The sequence below is a fragment of the Syngnathoides biaculeatus genome, chromosome 22 (assembly GCF_019802595.1).
Source record: "Syngnathoides biaculeatus isolate LvHL_M chromosome 22, ASM1980259v1, whole genome shotgun sequence".
Lineage (NCBI taxonomy): Eukaryota > Metazoa > Chordata > Actinopteri > Syngnathiformes > Syngnathidae > Syngnathoides > Syngnathoides biaculeatus.
This window is the reverse complement of record NC_084661.1, coordinates 10,560,602-10,580,584: the sequence shown is the minus strand read 5'-3', so window position 1 is coordinate 10,580,584 and position 19,983 is coordinate 10,560,602. Positions and strand designations below refer to the sequence as shown.

Sequence of the window (19,983 nt, the reverse complement as noted above, 5' to 3'; positions counted from 1 at the left end):
GCTGCCATTTTCGCAAGTCACACGTGGGCGGATGTGACGTGTTACGTGCCGTTCCAAACGCTCAATTACATGGGATACCATTTATGCCCAGCGCTGATTTCTCGTATCCTCCTCTGATGAAGAAATAGCAGTATGGGTTGATCGGGAAGACGGAGGAATACTTCCATACAGATTTGAACCTGTGCCTGCAAATGTTAAATATTCGGTTGGTTCTTCGGGCGGAATGACGGGTTAGCCGAGCTTCGGTGGTGGCGGAGGCTGACGCCGAAGCTAAGCTAAAGGCCTCCGCCGCCGCCGCCGAAACTCACGTCTAACGTCACATCCGTCCACGGGGGTCATGTGACTCGCGAAAATGGCAGCGCCCCTGAAAATTCGTAATTGTCGATAAAAATCTTCTCAAAACACTATTAAATGAGAGAGGATTTAACATCACATTGTCAAAATACGGTACATATTACTATGCAACTAAGACAGCCAAAATGATCAACAAATAAAAATCATTTTAAAAATCTGTGTGCTTCATATTGTGGCTGACCAGTTACGCAAGGATCGAGTAAGATTCAAGATTCCTGCAACCGCAGTGGAGACCTCACTACGTACTCCATCTGATTATCATCTGAATGAGACGCGCTGATAGCATCTAACAGTGGCTCGCGTTACAGCACTCATCGAACCGTCCCACGAACGAGCAGCTTGACTTCCAAAAACGACCAACGTGGAGCTCGTTACGGGATACTTTCAGTTCTTTATTGGTTCGTATTTATTATGACAACAGAGGACTGCAGTGCTTCAGGATAAAAACAACAAAAACAAAACAAAAAATACGATACAAAATGTGTAAAACGACCAATTTTATATACACAATTCTGTACAATAGAGGCAATAAATAGTAACTTATGTAAAGCTTGGCGTTAGTGTTTGGGCACTTGGCAGGTCCAGCTTGTGCGCTCTACCTGGTATGCAAAATCCCTCCTGAAAGACAGAAAAGTCAAAGTTAGCCCACCTCCGTGTGTGAAAAATGAGATTAATGTACATCATTCAGTGTTTTCAAAATGGTCCACTCAAAGACCAGTTTTCTCAAGGTTGCGTTTCATTCTTTGCGCTACTCACTCCCTCCTGGGCGGGGCGGCGTTTTCCCGACACAGCAGCCCCTCGTCGCACGGGCAGATCTGGTTGATGCTGAACGCCAGGCCGCCATCGGGCACGTAGCAACCGTCGCCGCGCATCAGCCGCCGCTTGCACACGCGCTCGCCGTGGTGGCGGGCGCAGCACATGGACGCCCCGCAGTCCCGGTCCACCTTGCACCGGGCGCCTGGGTGAAAAGAAGGCGACACGGGCGATTGAGCAGATGCAAAAAGTGGCGTTGAAGTACTTTTATTGAGTGTTGGGTATTTAGAAAGGGGCCGCTGACCCTCTTGTCCGTTGGGAATACTGCGATGGCACTTCCCGAACATGCAGTTGAGGCCCCGCACGCATTGGGTGTCCCTGCGGCAGTAGTGCCCCTCCCCACGCAGGGGCACGCACAGGCCGAAGTGGCGGTCGCAGGAGAAGCCTCGCCCACAGGCCCTGTCGTGGTCGCACGCCGCCTGTGGACAATAGCAACGCGCGTTCAAGACATTTTGCCAAACTTTCGGTAAAGTCTAAAACCACGACAAAATAAGTCCTACCGTGGTGGCTCTGGCAGGGGGCGCAACAACCCGCGGCGCCACGGCCCCGTCTTTGGGCGGACTGTGCGGCATGTTCAGCATCCACGCCCAAATGTGCGCCTCGGCCAGTGCGAAGCACAGACACAGGCTCGCCGTCCGCACGCCGGGCAACATGGCCGACAAAATCCCGAACGAGGTCAGGATGACACGGGACAAGTTTTATGACTTGTGGTCTGTCGTCTTGGCAAGCAGCTGCAAAAGTACAAAACGTCGGCAAGTGACAGTGTCGGGGCTCCTCTTGCACTTTTATAAGGCTCCGGCTTGAACACCCCCCCCCCCCAACATCCCCTCCACCCCCCTGGCCCATATCCTACTGAGCTGTTTGTCCAAGCAACAAGGGAGGAGGAGACAATTAGTTGTTAATGGATTAGCTAAGACGCTGAGTCACCACCCGAGGACCCCCCTTCCCCACCCGAAGAACAGAATGGAGCAAAAGAGACAACAACAGCGTGACCCATGTGCACTTTTCCCTTCTGGAAAAACAGATGGGAAAAATAATGATAACAATGGCGTGTTTCGCTGCGTGACGGACCCCCAAAAAAAATCCTTGGCCCCGGACACCCCGACGCGCCCCCCCACTGCAGCCCTCATGCCGAGAGCAATTTGCCGGAGTGCACCCTGCAGACGACCCCATGATCTCATTAAATGTAATTACCATCAGTTATTAGTTCTCAGCGGGGAGAGAGAAAGGAGGGTAAACTGTGGGCGGGGGGGTTAAAGGGACTGAAAACAAAGTTTGCAAATTCATTTTTCTCAGAAAAGCAAATAAGTATTTGAACACCTGTCTATCAGCTAGAATTCTGACCCTCAAAGAACTTTTAGTCCGCCTTTAAAAGTCCACCTCCACTCTATGATTTATCCTGAATCAGATCCACCTGTGTGAGGACACCTGTCCACCCCATACAATCAGTAAGACCAAGACCAAAGAGCTGCCCAAAGACACCAGAGAAAATTGTACAACTCCACACGGCTGGAAAGGGCTCCGGAGAAATTGCCAAGCAGCTTGGTGAAAAAAGGTCCACCGTTGGAGCAATCATTAGAAAATGGAAGAAGCTAAACATGACGGTCACTCGCAATTGGATGGGAGCACCATGCAAGCTATCACCTTGTGGGGTCTCAATGATCCTTAGAAAGGTGAGGAATCAGCCAGGACTACACGACAGGATTTGGTCAATGACCTGAAAAGAGCTGGGACTACTGTTTCTGAAGTCACTGTTGGTAATGCACAAAGACGTCAAGGTTTGAATTCATGCATGGCACGGAAGGTTCCCGTGCTTAAACCAGCACATGTCAAGGCCCGTCTTAAGTTTGAGGAGTCATGGGAGAAGGTTTTGTGGTCAGATGAGACCAAAATGGAACGTTTTGGTCATAATTCCACTAATATTGTTTGGAGGAAGACTAATGATGAGTTCCATTGCAAGAACACCATCCCTACTGTGAAGCATGGGGGTTGTGGCATAATGCTTTCGGGGTGTTTTCCAGCACATAGGACAGGACAAGTGCGAGTATTAAGGAGAGGATGACCACGGCCATGTATTGCGAGATTTTGGGGAACAACATCTTTCCCTCAGTCAGAGAACTGAAGATGGGTCGTGGGTGGGTCTTTCAACGTGACAATGACCCAAAGCACACAGCCAGGAAACCCAAGGAGTGGCTCCATAAGAAGCATATCAAGGTTCTGGTGTGGCCTAGACAGTCTCCAGACCTAAACCCTGTAGAAAATCTTTGGAGGGAGCCGAAACTCCGTGTTTCTCAGCGACAGCCCAGAAACCCGTCTGACCTAGAGAAGATCTGCATGGAGGAGTGGGCCAAAAAATGATACATCGTGATTTCTGGATTTTTCTTTTTAGATTATCTCTCTCAAAGGTGACATGCACCTACGATGAAAATTTCAGACACCTCCATGATTTTTAAGTGGGAGAACCAATATAGCAGGGTGTTCAAATACTTGTTTTCTTTACTGTGTGTACACACACACACGCTGAGCGTTAACGAAAAGAAAAACTATTGTTTAAATCTCTTAAAAAGATAAAAAGGATATTAATGTACTCAATGACAAATGAATAATGTTGCGCTCTGAAAATCACAAAATATGGATGTTTCACTTCCCTAGAATGAACACTAACAACTAATGTTTTATTTTTCCAAAAGAAGATAAAATATTAATTTTCCACTTCATGAAAATGAAGACAAACTATTGATGTTGAACTTTGACAAAAAAGAAAAGGTGGCATGTGCCTTAAAATATGTTTAGTTTTTTTTGTTTTATTGCATACGTCTTGTTTATTTGACAATTTTCCAAGACAATATATTGCTAGCAGGAAAATAAAAAAATTATTGCTAGCAGAAAGTGCTAGCAATAAATTGTCCATGTGCTTGAGAAAATGACGGGAATTTTCACATGTAATCCAAAAAAAAAAATTAAAAAAAAAAAAAGATTATAGGGGACATTGGTTAGTATACAGTTTTTGGGTGGGTCTGGAACGTATACGCCCCGGTTAATTAATAAAAACTAATTGTCTGCTAACTGTTGATTAGCATTGAGTACTTTCCCATAGACTGATGCCAGGATAAGTGCAGTACTTATTTGCATATTACTAGCGGCAGACAGAAGTGATCAGCATCCCGCCCCGGCTACTTAAGTCCTTTATCACGACATGCTAACAGACTAATGACGCTCAATTAGGAGACAACTGGACCCCTTAGCAATATGTAAATATGGTCTGAAAAGTGGCCATGTTTGTCCATCGTACCAAAAAATCCAAATGTAGCTCGAGTTCCGCACGTGGATGTTTTTTTTGACGGCGCTTTTGGATGACAGTCAAGCTACAATAACAAACGATGAGATCGACTCCCTCCTCTTATCACGCTCCGCTACTCGCCGCATTCTTGTTGTCCATTCGTCGTGACACCAAAATGGCCCCCGCTTGTATTTGTTTAGCCAGCAGATAAGTGTCTCCAGGCAGGGGGGGAACATGCTCCCCCCCCAGTGTTGGTGACTCCGCTAATGACCTCCCTAATGAACGTGCTGCCCCTGTCGCAATCAACATGCCAGCGAGGCGGCACAATCAGGGGGCGGGGCTTAAAAAAAAACCCCACAACTTTAGGGCAGGGTGATCTTTGCCCATTGTAATGGACCTTGACCCCCTGCAGGGCGGCATGAATGCTGGATATGGTGGGCCTTGCCGGTGGGTGGGGGGGTGAAGATGAGTCTGCCCCCCATCCCACACACAAAGCAAAACAAAGCACATTTGTACGTTCTTGCACTCTTTAGAATAAAAACACACTCAGTATTGTCTTTAAGATTAAAAATGTGTTGCTGGTTACAATCTGGATGATTTTTTTTTTAATGACAGTATAATAAATATGCAATTGTTTTTGCAAATAAAATGAGCAACTGAATATGATTTTCGTCTAGTGTTCTGCTAATGCGCAATGGTACATTACTAACTTCTGCATTAGCATTAGCATGTCCTATTGGATGTTTCGACTCCACATATTAGCTATTATCCATCTCGAAAGTGACTTTTTAAAATGTCATTTTTAATAGCGACTGAGCAAACATGATACTTTTCAGATGTGTCATTAAAAATGAAGCTTTAGTTGACCACAGGGAATGACAACAATAAATTTGTTTTAGTTTGGCGAGCAAAAGATTAAACGTTAGTTATCAGTCCTGTAAGAATTTATCTCGATGATCCATCACTTTGCGCCACTGCTAAAGAATGCAGAAAAAACACATGACACAGTTAAAGAAAATATTTAAAGATGCGCCTATATGTTAGCGTCAACTCCGTTTGATGGAGCAAACCTGTCTTTTATTTTAGCCTCACACGCGGGTGCCGTCTTTGTCTCAGTCGACTTAATGTTCCCGATAGCCTGTTTCCAATTGGGACGAAGAAAGACATGTGTGACTCCCGCCGTAATGGGAAACAGCCCCGCATCGTTCCCCGGCGCCAAAACTGGAACGCTTTGCGAGGGAGACGACGAGAGGGCAAAGAGGACGATGTGCTGCAAACCACTGCAAATCAGCGAGACTTCCATGACGACGCTGACAGCACAAGTCAACAGCAGGAGAGCCGCAAGAATCCCGAAGAATTGTTTTGTCGGGAACGCACATTTGGACGACATTTGTGCGACTTGCAGTCAGCCACCAGAAACAGGAGACAGATTTGTCAGTCGAGCAAGCGCAATGTCATGGCCAGCAGAATCTTGTCTTGGTGACTTCACCAGAATATACCAGGGATCTGACCCGAATACGATTACAGTTGCAATCAGAAAGGCCTTGTTGAACCGAAAAAATGTTTTGACAGGGATGGACAGAAAAAAAATGCCAGCTTATTTCGTGCATATTTCCATGCCCACTTCTCCAAGACCAAGGCAACAAATCATCAAATGCAATGGGACATGATGCCCCTCACATGGACTGAAACCGTTATCTTCTCCTAAACTGACATCTTTTCTTGAGGATCCAAAAGAATCCCGACAGAAGGACAGACAACAATGGATGCCGGAGATGGTTTTCCAAAAAAGATACCTGCTTGATCCTGAGCAAGGCAACAATCGCCCAGATACTCTGGGAAATGGGACCAATGGCTCGTACTAAAATATTAGCATAAAGTCTTCTTAAAGGTCCACTGATTTTTAGTTATTAATGAAAAAACAGCAGCCGGTATAGACCCATGCGTTTTTCCACCACAAAACATGATTTTGACGTATATGACTTTTAGTAACTCCCGCCATAAAAATCCTCTCAAGGGGTTTGTTTTCAAGAAGAAACAGGAAGTGACGTACAGGGCAGTAGCGCAAATCAAGCGGTTCCGTATGTTTAGACTAGTTTTACCTGCTGCAAGGTTGCTCGTTTTTCCTTCGTGTTAGCCAAAAAGCCGTCTCGTTGCATTGATGGATATTGCTCGACACTCGGGAGGATGGATTCGCCCTTCGTACTTTTCCAAAAGACCCGGTTCGTCGTGAAAAATACATTGCACAGGTGCAAAGGACGAGAGCTTCGTGGGTTCCAAATGACAGGGAGGTGTGTATACAGCTACAAAAAAAAAATTATCGTTGGAGGGGGACGTAATGCGTAAGTCAGGGGTGCTAAATGTGTTGATGTGCCACCCCGGCCGAAGCTGTGATCAGCAGATGCCGCCGGGGTGGCTCGTCGCGGCGCGGGGCTAAGGTGGCTCATCTCCGCCACGGAGGTGGATCGGACGGGGAGGCGGTTTGGCCGTGGCGTTGTTTATCACCACTGTGGTGGTGGATCGAACGGATGGCGAATGTCCCAATGTGACGTCACGCACAGAAGATGCAGCCAATATGGCTACCTCTTGAATGTTGAATGAGACTTCCGCAACTTTGCGCATGGATGACGCTCTCTCTGCTCGTATTTATTTTTCCGTATAGACATTGAAGTAAATAATGTTCGATGTGTTTTTCATTACAATATCTATTTTAGAATGTTTATAGGCATGACACATGACCTTTAAGGACCCTGCATGGATTTTTCTAGGGAGGGAGAGGTTAAAGACAAAGACAGCTAAAAGCTCAGGGTGGGTTCCCTGAGAGATGCTCTGGGACAAGACAACACTCAGTCAGAGTAAAAAGTTTGCATGACGTCTTCTCCAGAAGCCCCCAAAGAGCCTTCACAGACCAAAAAGCCAAATGACCAAGATGGATGGAGGCAAACTCGTGTTTGTCAAGTAGGAATTCAAATCAATTTCTTGAAAAATAGCCGCAAGAACTGTTGGGAAAGTTGCTCCATATAGCGACCAAATCGCTAAGATGACAACGCTGGCAGTCATGTTCGGAGGAGGAGTGAATGTCAGCAGTGGAAAAATTAATCAATGTTGACTTTAATACAAGTCACGTGAATCAGTTAAGTTCCCTATTAAATAGGTCATGAGATTTAGTCAAACAAATAATTCATGGCATTTAGGGAAGCACATTGAAGTCAATTTTTAATTGGCATGAGGATGATTTATGAGGGGCTTGTTGGAAAGATTTTTTTTCCCCCCTGGACCCAAACAGTTTGAGAACTCCTGGCCTACAAAATGTCCACTGGCTCGTGTTTGTACCCCGATGAACTCGATAGCGATTGTTGCACCTCCAAGAGAATTTCAACTTAAACAGATCTGGAGATGTCGACTTTGGCGGTCTATCCATGTGAGCTCCCCTTTCACAATAAGAGGCCCGTGCTTCCTGCTCGATGTGTTTGATCAGCAATCGTCAGCCATTACTGGAAAAAAACTGCCTCGGCGATCAACTTTGATGCGTTACTGTCTACAGGAGCCCATGTGGCGTTTCAGCTCCGGCAAAACATGTTTTCTTCCAAAATATCATTTGTTTTGTCTCACACGAGGAGGGGAAGCCCCTCCCAGACTTCTCCCTTTTTCGGCCCACTTCTCTGTGAATAAGGAAAAGAAGAGAAAAAAAAAAAAGTATAAATATTTCCTCTTCTTGCAAACACCCAGAGTGAGAGAGGGCTGCGTGGGTAGAGTGAGAAAGGGAAGGGATCGTCTCCTCACTTTTTTTTTTTTTCTCAACTCTCACACTGTCATGGTGCCACCGTCCCAGATGTTCTCTTGAGGAAGCGCAAGAGCGGAGCTCCAAACGCCGAAAAACCTCGGAACGTGAGCGCGTGGGAGAACCGCAGGCGGCGAAGACGAACGGAAGTCTGGACGAGCGAGGTGGAGGCGGGGGGGAACGACGACGAGGCGGCTGGACATGGAGCTCGGCGGGTTTCTCCTCGTAGCGCTCCTCCAGGCTCAGATGGGGATCCTGTGGACTCGTGAAGGTAAGCACATGCATGCTCCTCCAGCAATGCTGACGCTGAGACCCCATCCCAGATCATTCTTAGATTAAATGTTTTTGGGAGGTTGGATTTCAAGTAAGAAAACAGCAAATGCACTGACTATTTTTTTTTTTTTTTTTTTGTTTACCCACCTCAGTAGTCGTAGGTGAAGTTAAAGCTTTGGATTGTGTTGAGCCACCTAACCCTACGTTAAACCCCCTCAAGCCTGAGCCCGAACCCCAAAACCATGACCCCAACCCTCGCCCTCCAGTACCTTCCAAACCTTACACCCCAACACTAATGCTAAACTGATCCGAACACCCTAAAGCCCTAACTCATACCTTAACTGTAACCAAAGGGGTAGGGTTAGGGTTGACTAACCCTAAACCCTAACCCCTAACCTATTAACCTAGATCTTCCCTACCATAACCCTTCCTGCCTAAGCCGAACCCTGACTGAACCATAACTCCAACCCTTAATCTTCCTTAACCTCTAAAATATAGCAAGGGTATTGGGTTTTGAAAGCAAGTCCAGAAACATTGGAATTCGGAATCCTGCAGTACCTCCAGTAGTTGATTCATTCAAGCGAAATTTGGGGATGTCACGTTTTTGAGTCTCCTCCGGTGGAACTGTCCTGTGTACCACTTACCTTCCCCTGTGTGTGTGCATGTGTGAATGCGTCAATGTACAGTATGTATTTCTGCTCTCCTTGGAGATACCTTATTTTTAGCCGGCCCCCGTTCTTCTTCAGCTCCTCCTCCGACAAATCAGTGATGCTCCACTTTCTTACTCTGGCCTCCACGGAGCCCTCCCCCACCAATGTTAACTTCACCACAACCAGTTCATCAAAGCTCCTGTGCCCGTCCACCACAGCAGAAGGACATGCATCCAAAGACTCCTGGGACCTCTTTTCTGGCAAGCTCTTAAATAACTGATGCCAGACCCCTTGAAGTACAGTATTGGGGTGTCAGTGTTCATTTTTCAATGTCAAACATTGAACAGTCCCTGGAAATTCAGTTCCAAGGTGGCCGAGATGGTGTGGGTGGGACGGGTGTGTGTGAGTTGGACTCCACAACTCCCAAATTTTACAGATCATTACCTCCATTACCACCAACCGGTCCTGCTCAGTTTAGCCCACTAGAGCCCTAATGAAGCAGTGCTTCCCAACTTGTTCCACTTTTCCGTATACTGCAGGGCGTGAACTCCGTCGTTCAAGTGAAGCAGGATAATGGCTTGGGTTACATAATTAGTGGCGCAGTGACTCTCAACAAAATGCTTAACAATGGAGGGGATCTTTTCAGACGTGACACTGTAACAAGTGGTAAAGTTTGTTTTGTTTTCCAACTTTTGAAAATGGAAACACGTGGCCAGCTGTTTTGATAAGGCCCTAGTTTAGCCGCATAGCCCTAACCTCAACTGTCAACACAAACCCTAAACCTTCCCTCTCCCCTTAACCATAACCACAAAAACCAACCCCAAACACACCCAAAACCATAATCCCAGATCTAACCTTTCCCACGTAAACCGGAACCCCAAACATTGACCAGAAGCCTAACATGTCGCAATAACCCCAAACCTCGCATCATCCACTAAACCATACTTTCCTAATCCCCTTAAACATAACCCCAAATGTAACCCCTAACTGCCTAAAACCTAAACCCAACCCCGATTATCAACTGTCAAACTTTCCCAACATCCCTAACAGCAACACGAACCTTGCGTCGTTTCATTTGTCAAGTGAAGGCAGTAAAAACGTGAGATTCCGTTTAGCGGTGGTTATTTATTATCGGCCTGAACTGCCGGACATGTTTTTTTTCCCTCCTTTTTTAATCCCGGCAAAATTATATCCTGTTGTGAAACGTGTAAAAGTAAACCAAAACAGTTGTGTGCAAGTCCCAGTTCCCTGCAGTCAAAATCAAAAACAGACAACTAAACCCCGATAAATCCTTCACCTCAATACAAGAGTGAGTTCAAGTTCCTTTTCAAGCAAGAGTTTGTCCTTGTTATGACTTCAGCTGGCAATAGTTTGATGTTTTTGTGGATTCTGCCGGTGCCAAGAGCACCTCGGGACGTCTTGTTACACAGATCACCCACGTTTTTTTTTTTACAACAATATGACTTTGTATGCTACTATGCGCACAACTTTTGCTCCTGCCGTATCCAAGCCTGAAGACGATCATCTTTTTCCATCCTGCCAAACATTTTGTGCCCCTCACACATCCTCCCTTTTTTTCAAAACCTACTTTTTTTTTTTTTTGTTTTTTTTTTGAAGGACCAAATGTATTTTTCATCCTTCGATGCAGTGGCTTCCAAACAGCCGGTAAGAACGTCAGTTCTTGTGTCGGCCCGGCAACTTGGCTCCCTATTTTCTTCCCGTGTTTTAAAACGCTTGTCCGGCCTTGTTCCAACGTCAACAGCAAGGCTTGATATATGAATATTAAAGAGTAGAATGGAGTGTTATATTCCAGACCCAAATGCTATGAGTGAATATCTGCAATATAGAAATCAGATCAAAATGTTACGGTTTTACCACACAGTAGAATCAGTGACTCTGTGCCTGAGAGTCTGCCTGTGAGCTGTGGCCAAGGAACTACTAGCTGGAGGGTTTGATGGCACGACATCAGGAACAAGATGAAAGAGTATTATTAATCGCCGCCACAGGTTTTCGAAGAATAAAAATCAACAAGCGGCGCATGTAAACAAATGTTCAAGGTGGTCATCAGGAATTTTTCTGCCTGTTTATCATCGCTATTGAAGTTGTGGGCGCAGACTCCACATGTCCGCCAGACTCTTCCCAAAGGCCCGACCCACTCTTGAACTCCGCTGATCCCCTTTCTTCACTGGACATGCGCCCCCGCACGCATGCAGGCAGCAGCTGGACGAGCCTCAATGTCAACACTTCAAGTTTGTTGAGAAAACTCTGCAAGTTTGGACAGGACAGTACAATAACGGCCCACTGTTGCGAACGGGGCTTGTCGCGTTCTTCCGTTTTAATGTGACCCGATTAGGACCCTCTAACTGCTCCCTCGCATCCCGCTTTGTATTTTTTGCCACTCATCTTCATAAGCACATCTGCAACCACCGAACCCGGACCACACGCAGTACAGGACCGGGTTTTACCTTATCAACTGCTCAACGCCTCCCCAGAAACAGATCTCAACCAGCAATGCCCAGCAATTTTTTTTCCCCACATGAAGCATCATTTTGACAGAAAAACATCCATCCATCCATTTTCTTTGTTGCTTATCCTCACGAGGGTCACGGGGAGTGCTGCAGCCTATCCCAGCTGTCAACGGACAGGAGGCGGGTTACAACCCTGAACTGGTTTCCAGCCAATCGCAAGGCACATCGAGACAAACAGTCGCAATCACAATCACACCAAGGGGCAATTTAGTGTCCAATTAATGTTGCATAAGGAAACATAAAAATTAAATTATTAAAAATACAACTCGCTATTAAACTAAATTTTTTTGTTATAATTACTGAGACCTCTTTGCCTGTTTCTCTTAAAATAGCCGGTTTCATGATCTGGTATTGGGCAACACCCAAAGTGTGCAACTCACTGTATATCAAGTGTACTCTGTAATTTTTTTTTGGTTGACTTTGTTACAGAAAATCCCACAGCAACAAAAGTATTCAGCGCATTTTAGGGCAGTTTTCAAGTTTTTGTAGCCTGATCTGGAAGGTTGCTGCAAAATATTACGCAGGTGCATGAGAATGATTTGTTGTGAGAGTGTTAAACCCATATTTTAAATTGGTCGACTGATATCTAAAATATATCTTCCTCTTTTTATGGTCTCTTTTACTTCCGTCTTGCAATTTGGCCTTTTACCTTTTACTCACGTTTAGAGTTAGAGCATTGGTTTGGTAAACCAGGGGTAGTGAGTTTGTTTCTCACTGGGGCCTTCACTCCCCAAGAGGGGTTGCGTCAGGAAGGGCATCCGGCGTAAAAAATATACCAAACAAATCTGAGCGTTCATCTGAGATGACACGCTGTGGCGACCCCTAAGGGGACAAGCCAAAAGTTTTACTCACGTTTACTAGCTTGTGGTTTGGACTTACTTTTTGGCGACCGAATCACATGAGATGGGCAGATGCACCGCCAGATTTTCAAAATAACACCGATACTTGTTCAGCCTCTCTGGTACCAAATGTCCCAAGGACCGGTACTGGCCTCCTAAAAGAATACCTGGTGGCGGCACCTGGTGATGGAGTGGGACACTGCAACTCACGAAGCGCAAGCACGAAGGCAAAAATGACCTTTGCAGCAGAAAACTCTGGAAACAACGGCTCCCTGTCGGCGTACACTAATTAGCAAATTGTTGTACGATCTTCTCCGTTACCATGGTGAGCAAAAAACTAAAATGTCCGTTGCTTTAAAGGTCCTCTCACATCTTTTTAAAGTCGACTTTATCTAAAGGGTGCAGTTTAAAGGCGATACATTTGACGAAGGAGTGTCCACCTCTTGTCGCAGACGCAGAGAGGGGGGCACCACTGGAGAGGACGAGCCTCGAGCGGCCGAGAGGCGCCCGCAGTGCGCCGCCCCAGGGGGGCCGACTGGACATCACCTTCCTGCCTGACAACATGAGCCATACAGTGGTGAGGAGCCGTCGCTAAGCCCGAGCTCCTCGTTCAGTCACGAAAAGTCGCTGATGTTTGGGCTTGTGGATGAAATTACAGGAAAAACCTAAATTGCATATTGGAGTGATTTTGATTTGACAGTATTGAAACGTTTTATTGCACATGTACAACTGTCGACTACTTCAGTACTTTTCCAGGACTTGGTTGGATCTATGAATCGACCGGTACATTTCAAAAGACGTCCACTTCTATGCCTTTCTGCGACTCATCCAGTCTCTCTGCATCTCTCTTGCAACCTCCTGATGACAAACTAAGCTCAGTGCCTCCGTCTATCCGAGAACACACAATTATTAGAAGTTCTCTTGGTCTCAAAATAGGACCAGCATGATAAAAATGGCTGTCAAAACACAACTGAACGAGCAGAGTTATTGATGGATTTATGGTGCGAAGCGTGAAATTGCCACCTGCTGCTTTGGCGCGACATGCCTGGGAATTCGGTTTTCTGAGCCTTTTCCCTCGTGCAGCGTAAAGTCTGTTGTACTTTTCCTTCCTTTCCTCCAAATGGAAAAACAGAGCAAAGGTTCTGCAAGCTGACATGCGAACCATTAGCAATGACTCACTTGGACACCGATGACTGTCGGACAGCCAATGCCTGTTTTAGGGCGAGGCGTGGATTTAACCATCATGCGGCGGCAATGCCAAAGAATGCCCCTCATCTAGAACCCCCCTGCCCCCTCTTCCAGGAAATGGCAATGCACAGGCAAAAAAAATGGGTCACTGGCTATATGTGGAGCAACGCTGCATTTAACTGCTCCACTTTTCATCACTCTGACACCTCAAACGACTGCACGCATCAATAATGCCGTCGGTTGCGTAGGGAGTAAAAACAAAAACAGAAATACTCAAAGTAAAGACACCTAAATGTATCTGCATTTATTTATTCTGAAGTCACGTAGAGGAGTAATCAAGTTTTCCCCACCACTGCTGTTGAGCTGCGGTTTGTTCCGCAGGAGGACTCAAAGCGCTACTACAGCTGGCAGAGTTTCGGCCCGGACGACAGGCGCACGCAAGACTTGTGGGTGGACCTGAATTCCCTGCACAAGAGCCAAGTCCGAATCCACGGCATCCTGTCCAACGCGCACCGCCAGGCGGCGGTAAGACACGCAAAACGCGCACGCGTTGAAGCACGACACTGACTCTGTTTCCGTTTCTTCCAGAGGGTGGCACTTTCCTTCGACTTCCCATTTTACGGGCACTACTTGAGACAAATTATCGTCGCAACCGGCGGTGAGTTTCGGCTTTGCACAAAGTACTAAAGTGTGCAAGAAGTGAGGGACACATACGCTGCATTCTCAGGAACCAGTATGGCGTCTCACTAATCCTATTTCGGGGTGGTTGAAGAAACTTCTCAAGCATCGCAAAAAATTTGTCTTCATCGCAAAGTTTGTTTTAGGCCCCTTAAAATCAGTTTTCAGCTGCACTAAAATAAATTGTGGTTTCCCAAAAACGCTGTTTGGAAGGGCTTCTGTGTCATGGTTGCCATGTTACTTCATTCAGGGCTGAAAAATCCGATCCGTTCCGGTGGAAACGTGGCTAAAGCGCTCTCTTCCCGCAAGGTTTTATCTTCATGGGGGAGATTACCCACCGCATGCTGACCGCCACCCAGTACATCGCCCCCCTCATGGCCAACTTCGACCCGAGTTTCTCCATGAACTCCACCGTGAGGTACTCGGATAATGGTAAGTGCGTGAAAGCGGAACGCCTCGGTAGAGTTTGGGAATCTCAGGAAAGGATGAAGGGGGTCGGGGAATGCGGGGGGGGGATTCTGCTGCGTCCAGGTCATCTATTTGTGGTCCAGTGGGACAAAGTCCGGCTAAAGGACCGAGAGGCCGAAGGAGCTTTTACGTTCCAGGCGGCGCTGCACAGAAACGGAACCGTCGTGTTTAACTACAGAGAAGTGAGTTTGCCGAACACGCCTGCGCGTCGGAACGAATCTCCCATTTCGAACAACAGCAGCCGTTGTTGTCCAGATCCCGGTGCCGGTGGAGAGGATAAACTCCACGGAGCATCCGGTAAAAGTGGGACTGTCCGACGCATTCATGGCCTACGCCCCGTCTGCGCAGATGACAGGTCAGCTGTCAACTTCCCGTACTGTCGTGCTTGTGAGCAGAATCGTCACGATAGCTGCACAGTAGTAGCGGCAGCTCATCGGTACTAGTCGCCACATCTTAGAGCAGTGGTGTCAAACATACGGCCCGTGGGCCGAAAACGTCTCGCAAGGAGGTCCGATCAGGCCCGCGGGATAATTGAAAAGTGAAAAAAATGCATAAAAGACACGGAATAAATATTTGTAATGAGATGCAATTTATGGGTTATCCGCTAGGGGGCATACTGTTTTGATCAGACTAGAAGACAACATTGTTTCGATCAGAGAAGAAGAAAACAGCGCGCGCACTTGTGCAGGCCAAAAGACGACAAGACTCAGGGAAAAACAAAACAAGTGCAGACTAGAGTAACGTTTTTAAAATGCTGCCTTAGATACTATTTGCATTGAAAAAAATACAGCTCTGTGGTGATTAAAAAAAAATAAGCAATTTAATGTTCATCAGCACCTTTGCTCCAAAAAACTATGGTGAAATTCATACTTTCTTGTATGAAGTTTGCACATTTACGGGACATGTGAATACTTTCTTCTTTACACATTTAACAGTACTCTCCTTAGTTTGTAAAGTGTAGGCAGGGATTAAATTTAGATTTTCTATGCAAGTGTAAATGGTTTAAAAATTCCTTTCTTTATAAATCTCATTTAATCTTAAAGTGTATTCCTATATTTTTCAATAGCAATTACTTGTTAAAGTTTTGGGCCTTTGTACCATCGGTGGGATCTGTTGCAATGCATATATAAAAATATATATTGAAAAAAATATATAAAAGTAAATTACACATTTGTCTAAGGAAATCTGAGGTTTTGCGTGAAATGTTTTGGAAAAGGAATGTTCATTAAAATTTCAACATTTTCCTCATGTTCTTGCGCTTCTTTACACCAAAACAAAAAGGAAAGACATGATATTTTGGTTATTTATAGCAGAGTATGGTAATATAATTTCAATGGTCCGGCCCATTTGACATCTACTGGGGACGTATGTGGCCCACAATGTGAAACGAGTTGTACGTTTGCTTCAAAAGATACAAAGCAGCGGACCATCTACGAGTATCATCGCGTTGAAATCAACACCACCACGATCGTCAGCGGGTCGGCATTTGAGTTCACGCCACTGCCTAGTGAGTATAAAACTAGAAAAGGTGACAAGTGTTCATCCATCCAGTAAAACGTTCCACCTTTCAGCTTGCCTCCAACACACATCCTGCGATCCCTGCCTGGGGTCCAACCTGACTAGCGGATGCGGGTGGTGCAACACGCTTCAACGGTACGACCGCAAAAGTCCCCCAAAGAGAGAACCCCCGCCAATTGTAAGGCTCTTCTGATGAGATTCCTGCTTCCGTTTCAGATGCTCGGACGGGCTCGATCGCCTTCGACAAGAGTGGCTGGATTACAACTGTCCCGAAGAGGTTAGACACTTGCGAAAGCTCCCTGTGGTCAATGTTCGGTCGTTAAATCGCACGACATTTGCCGCTCAGGCTGAAGGAACGTGCGAAGACTACTACCCGCCGTCGCACGAGGAATCGACGCTCACCTTCTACTCGTCACCTGCTCCGACGCCATCTTCGGCCAAGTTCCACGACAACATGGTCACCGGGGGTGAGTTGGCACGGGGGTGGACCACCGATCCGCCGGTCCCGTGGAGTCTATCGCAGTGGACTTTGAGCCAGAGCCGTGTTACACTGTAGACTGGGACCAATCCCGGCTGCGAATACCAAAAAAACTAATAATTACAAAAACTACACCAAACTATTATCCCAAAACGGTATGATGTAAAACAATAAAGTTGTTCAACAAATATCAAATAAGTCAATCCTACATGTGGATGACAGTTCTGAGGATTCCCACGTTCCAAAAGTGTGCACGGTAGGTTGAGTGAAGACTAAATTGCCCACAGGTGTGCACGCAAGTGCGGTTGATTCTTTTTGTGCCCTCTGATTGGCTGACGACAAGTTCAGGGTGTCACCTGACGCTCGTCCGCAGTCAGCTGACATAAACAGGACAGTAAATGCATATACTTTTTAACAATAAATTGTTGAAAGATTTCGATTTAGGACACATATGGGTGGGATTAGCAACAATTGACATTTGCATGGGTGATTAAAGGTCACGTGTCATCCCTATAAACATTCTAAAATAGATATTGCAATGAAAAATACAGATAACATTCTTCACTTCAATGTCTATACGAAAAAATAGATATGAGCGGAGAGCGCGTTATCCATGCGCAAAGTTGCGAAAGTGTCATTCGACGACATCCAAGTGGTCGCCATATTGGCTGCATCTCCTGTCCGTGACATCACCCCGGACATTCAACATTGAAAATACGCGGTGGCCGCAACTGTGGGAGACGAACACGTCCCTTCTGACACGGGAGAAGAAAACATCTCACAACGGAGTGAAGTGACCGCGACAATATTATCCAATCATTTTGAGCCATATTTAGATGATATGCGGATCACTTCTAACTAACAACAGACTCCCCGACAGTATGACAGCGTGTAGCTGTAGCATACTCAGCCGCGAGCGATGACAACACCGTAAAGTGGCCCGACTCGGCACCGTGATGACCTTGGCGCCGAAGATGAGCCACCCCAGCCGAAGCCGGACTGGCGGACACGGCGCTGAAACCGGCGATGGCTGCCGTGGCGGCGACAGACTCCCAGAGTCTGTATGAGCCAGCCTGGCCGAAGCCGTGCTCGTCCGTGAGGCACGATGCGGCAGCCTTCACCAGCGAGCCGACGCGGCAGCCGTCCGACGCCGCACAACAGGGAAACACATTTAGCACCCCTGTCATACATACGCGGATCTTTTGTTACGTTATGGGAGACGGATTACGAGGTCCGCCCTAAACTATTTTTTTTTTTCGAGTAGGTGAATACACACCTACCTGTTGTTTGGGACCCACGAAGCTCTCGTCGTTTGCACCCGCGCAGTCCATTTTTCACGACGAACCGGGTCTTTTGGAAAAGTACGAAGAGTGAATCCATCCTCCCGAGTGTTCAAGCAATATCCAGCAATGCAACAAGCCGGCATTTTGGCTAACACGATGGAATAACGAGCTACATTCCCGGAGGTAAAACTAATAGAAACAAACGAGTCCGCTTGAGGGCGCTCCTGCCCCGTACGTCACTTCCTGCTTCTTCTCAAAAACAAATCCCTGGAGAGGATTTTCATGGCGGGAGTTCCAAAAAGCCATATACGTCAAAATCATGTTTTGTGGTGAAAAAACGGATGGGTCCATACCAGCGGCGTTTTGTTTTTTTTTTCATTAATGACATACTAAAAATCATCCATTTCATGACACTTGACCTTTAAGAGTCTCCAAATATGGCACACAGAGCCTCCGGAGCACACGAGGATGACAGAGAATGCGGCCATCATTGCCGGTGTGGTGGGGGCCCTGGTCCTGGTGGTGGCGCTGACCTTGCTGGCCGTGTACTACATCAACACGCACCCCACATTGGCTCCGCCCTTTTACCTCATGCAGGTGAGGCCGCCAGAAAAACATGTGGCGGGTACTCAAAGATTTCTATTTCGGGGTAACGAGTTGACCGTCGGCATCTACCGCAGCGACGCAGCAATAACTACTGGCCCGCCATGAAATTCCGCAACCCGGACTACCCGTCGGGCTACGGCGAGGCGGAGCCCGTCGGTCATGAGAAGGAAGGTTTCATCGAGGCTGAACAGTGCTGCTAAGGCCGGCCACGTGGAGAAAAAATGGCGGATTCATTGGAAGTACACTCAGCAACTGGCTTTCTTTCTCCTCGCGCCTTTGAAGACGCGCGCACGTCGCAGGTCGCGAGGTCTGAAACAAAATTCCTTGTGTGTTTTTGACAAAATAAAGATGATTCTGAAAAGAGGGTGGAAAAAAAAAACCTCATCAAATCAAAACTAAATGTCAGTGAACACTGTCTTCATACTGTACAGTACGGTTCACGTGTTTTTAAATCAAGTCCATCTTTTGGGTTGGAGAGAGAGAAATGTGAGGTTGTTGCATTATGTAATTATGATAATAATGACTAATGATCTTTAGGAAATTGACACGCTTGTTTTGTTTTTTCTGTTTAAATGTCTTAATAAAAAATATTTTCAATTGTTAACTGTTGCAGCCCCCCTACACACACACACTTAAAAAACTTAAAAATACATATACTTACTTAAAAATTAAGAGTTTCAGTAAATTAAGTTAAAAACAAACAAAAAAAAGGTCTTCTCATTCAAGGGGGTGAAAAAGAGGGGGCACCCGGATTTGAACCGGGGACCTCTTGATCTGCAGTCAAATGCTCTACCACTGAGCTATACCCCCGTATGTCAGTGGGGGACAGACAGCTCGATTTATCGTTTGTCCGACAGAAATGGCGATGGAATGATATGATGTTATTATGAGAGTGACGGAGGGGAAAGCGGCATAAATTTCACATCAACCTTCTACCGTTCGGTTTTAAAGCAGAATCGTATAAGATGGCGGACGTGCAGTTCAACAAGGCGTCCAGCAAATGGCGCCAGAACACCGCCAAACGGAAACAGACGCACGGGCACGTGTCACATTTTCAAATGAAACATTACAAAATACACATTTTAAAAGCTCGCTGTTCCCTCCCAACTGTTTACGAGGACAGCTGAACACTTCTGCGCCTGCTTAAGCGCTTTATCACACCCTAATGAAGCAACTTTACCCCATGCGAACTCACCTGAGACGTTTGAACTTTCGCTTCTTCCAGCAGCCCCACGATTAAATGAGC

General features: G+C 46.4%; 2 protein-coding genes and 1 non-coding gene across 8 annotated transcripts; 1 reads left to right on the top strand and 2 right to left on the bottom strand.

Moving 5' to 3' along the window:
- Window positions 1-720: 720 nt before the first annotated feature.
- On the bottom strand, window positions 721-19,955 carry LOC133495318 (dickkopf-related protein 3-like). Of its 5 annotated transcripts, XM_061809810.1 has the most exons (7): window positions 19,933-19,955; window positions 17,058-17,225; window positions 16,773-16,943; window positions 1,668-1,898; window positions 1,373-1,586; window positions 1,111-1,312; window positions 721-972 (listed from the first exon to the last, which is right to left on the bottom strand). In XM_061809810.1, the coding sequence occupies exons 4-7, from the start codon at window positions 1,818-1,820 to the stop codon at window positions 912-914; spliced, it is 630 nt and encodes a 209-aa protein (XP_061665794.1). In that variant the 5' UTR covers window positions 1,821-1,898; window positions 16,773-16,943; window positions 17,058-17,225; window positions 19,933-19,955; the 3' UTR covers window positions 721-911. The 5 variants fall into 5 exon arrangements, with proteins under 5 accessions (XP_061665794.1, XP_061665795.1, XP_061665797.1 ...); XM_061809811.1 differs by lacking the exon at window positions 19,933-19,955 and having other exon boundaries at window positions 1,412-1,586; window positions 17,058-17,210; XM_061809813.1 differs by lacking the exons at window positions 721-972; window positions 19,933-19,955 and having other exon boundaries at window positions 1,107-1,312; window positions 1,412-1,586; window positions 17,058-17,211.
- plxdc1 (plexin domain containing 1) lies at window positions 8,122-19,320 on the top strand. 2 transcript variants are annotated; one of them, XM_061809804.1, is made up of 13 exons: window positions 8,125-8,499; window positions 12,971-13,095; window positions 14,088-14,231; window positions 14,295-14,364; window positions 14,694-14,816; window positions 14,916-15,034; window positions 15,108-15,207; window positions 16,264-16,359; window positions 16,424-16,505; window positions 16,587-16,647; window positions 16,717-16,837; window positions 18,580-18,728; window positions 18,812-19,320. In XM_061809804.1, exons 1-13 carry the CDS (start codon window positions 8,430-8,432, stop codon window positions 18,935-18,937), a joined length of 1,386 nt encoding a protein of 461 aa, XP_061665788.1. In that variant the 5' UTR covers window positions 8,125-8,429; the 3' UTR covers window positions 18,938-19,320. The 2 variants fall into 2 exon arrangements, with proteins under 2 accessions (XP_061665789.1, XP_061665788.1); XM_061809805.1 differs by lacking the exons at window positions 18,580-18,728; window positions 18,812-19,320 and adding an exon at window positions 17,438-17,817 and having other exon boundaries at window positions 8,122-8,499.
- On the bottom strand, window positions 19,476-19,547 carry trnac-gca (transfer RNA cysteine (anticodon GCA)). The gene has a single exon. It is a non-coding gene; the product is annotated as a tRNA-Cys (tRNA).
- Window positions 19,956-19,983: the final 28 nt, after the last annotated feature.

What these genes read in the sequence shown, in the direction of transcription:
- LOC133495318 (XM_061809810.1), bottom strand. Translation starts at nt 1,820, where the DNA reads ATGTTGCCCGGCGTGCGGACGGCGAGCCTGTGTCTGTGCTTCGCACTG. An exon ending in ATACCCAACACTCAATAAAA is followed by an intron (nt 1,313 to 1,372) that starts GTACTTCAACGC and finishes CTTTTCACCCAG; the next exon opens with GCGCCCGGTGCAAGGTGGAC. An exon ending in GCCGCCCCGCCCAGGAGGGA is followed by an intron (nt 973 to 1,110) that starts GTGAGTAGCGCA and finishes TCTGTCTTTCAG; the next exon opens with GAGGGATTTTGCATACCAGG.
- plxdc1 (XM_061809804.1), top strand. Translation starts at nt 8,430, where the DNA reads ATGGAGCTCGGCGGGTTTCTCCTCGTAGCGCTCCTCCAGGCTCAGATG. An exon ending in AATTATCGTCGCAACCGGCG is followed by an intron (nt 14,365 to 14,693) that starts GTGAGTTTCGGC and finishes TCTTCCCGCAAG; the next exon opens with GTTTTATCTTCATGGGGGAG. An exon ending in CGTGAGGTACTCGGATAATG is followed by an intron (nt 14,817 to 14,915) that starts GTAAGTGCGTGA and finishes TGCTGCGTCCAG; the next exon opens with GTCATCTATTTGTGGTCCAG.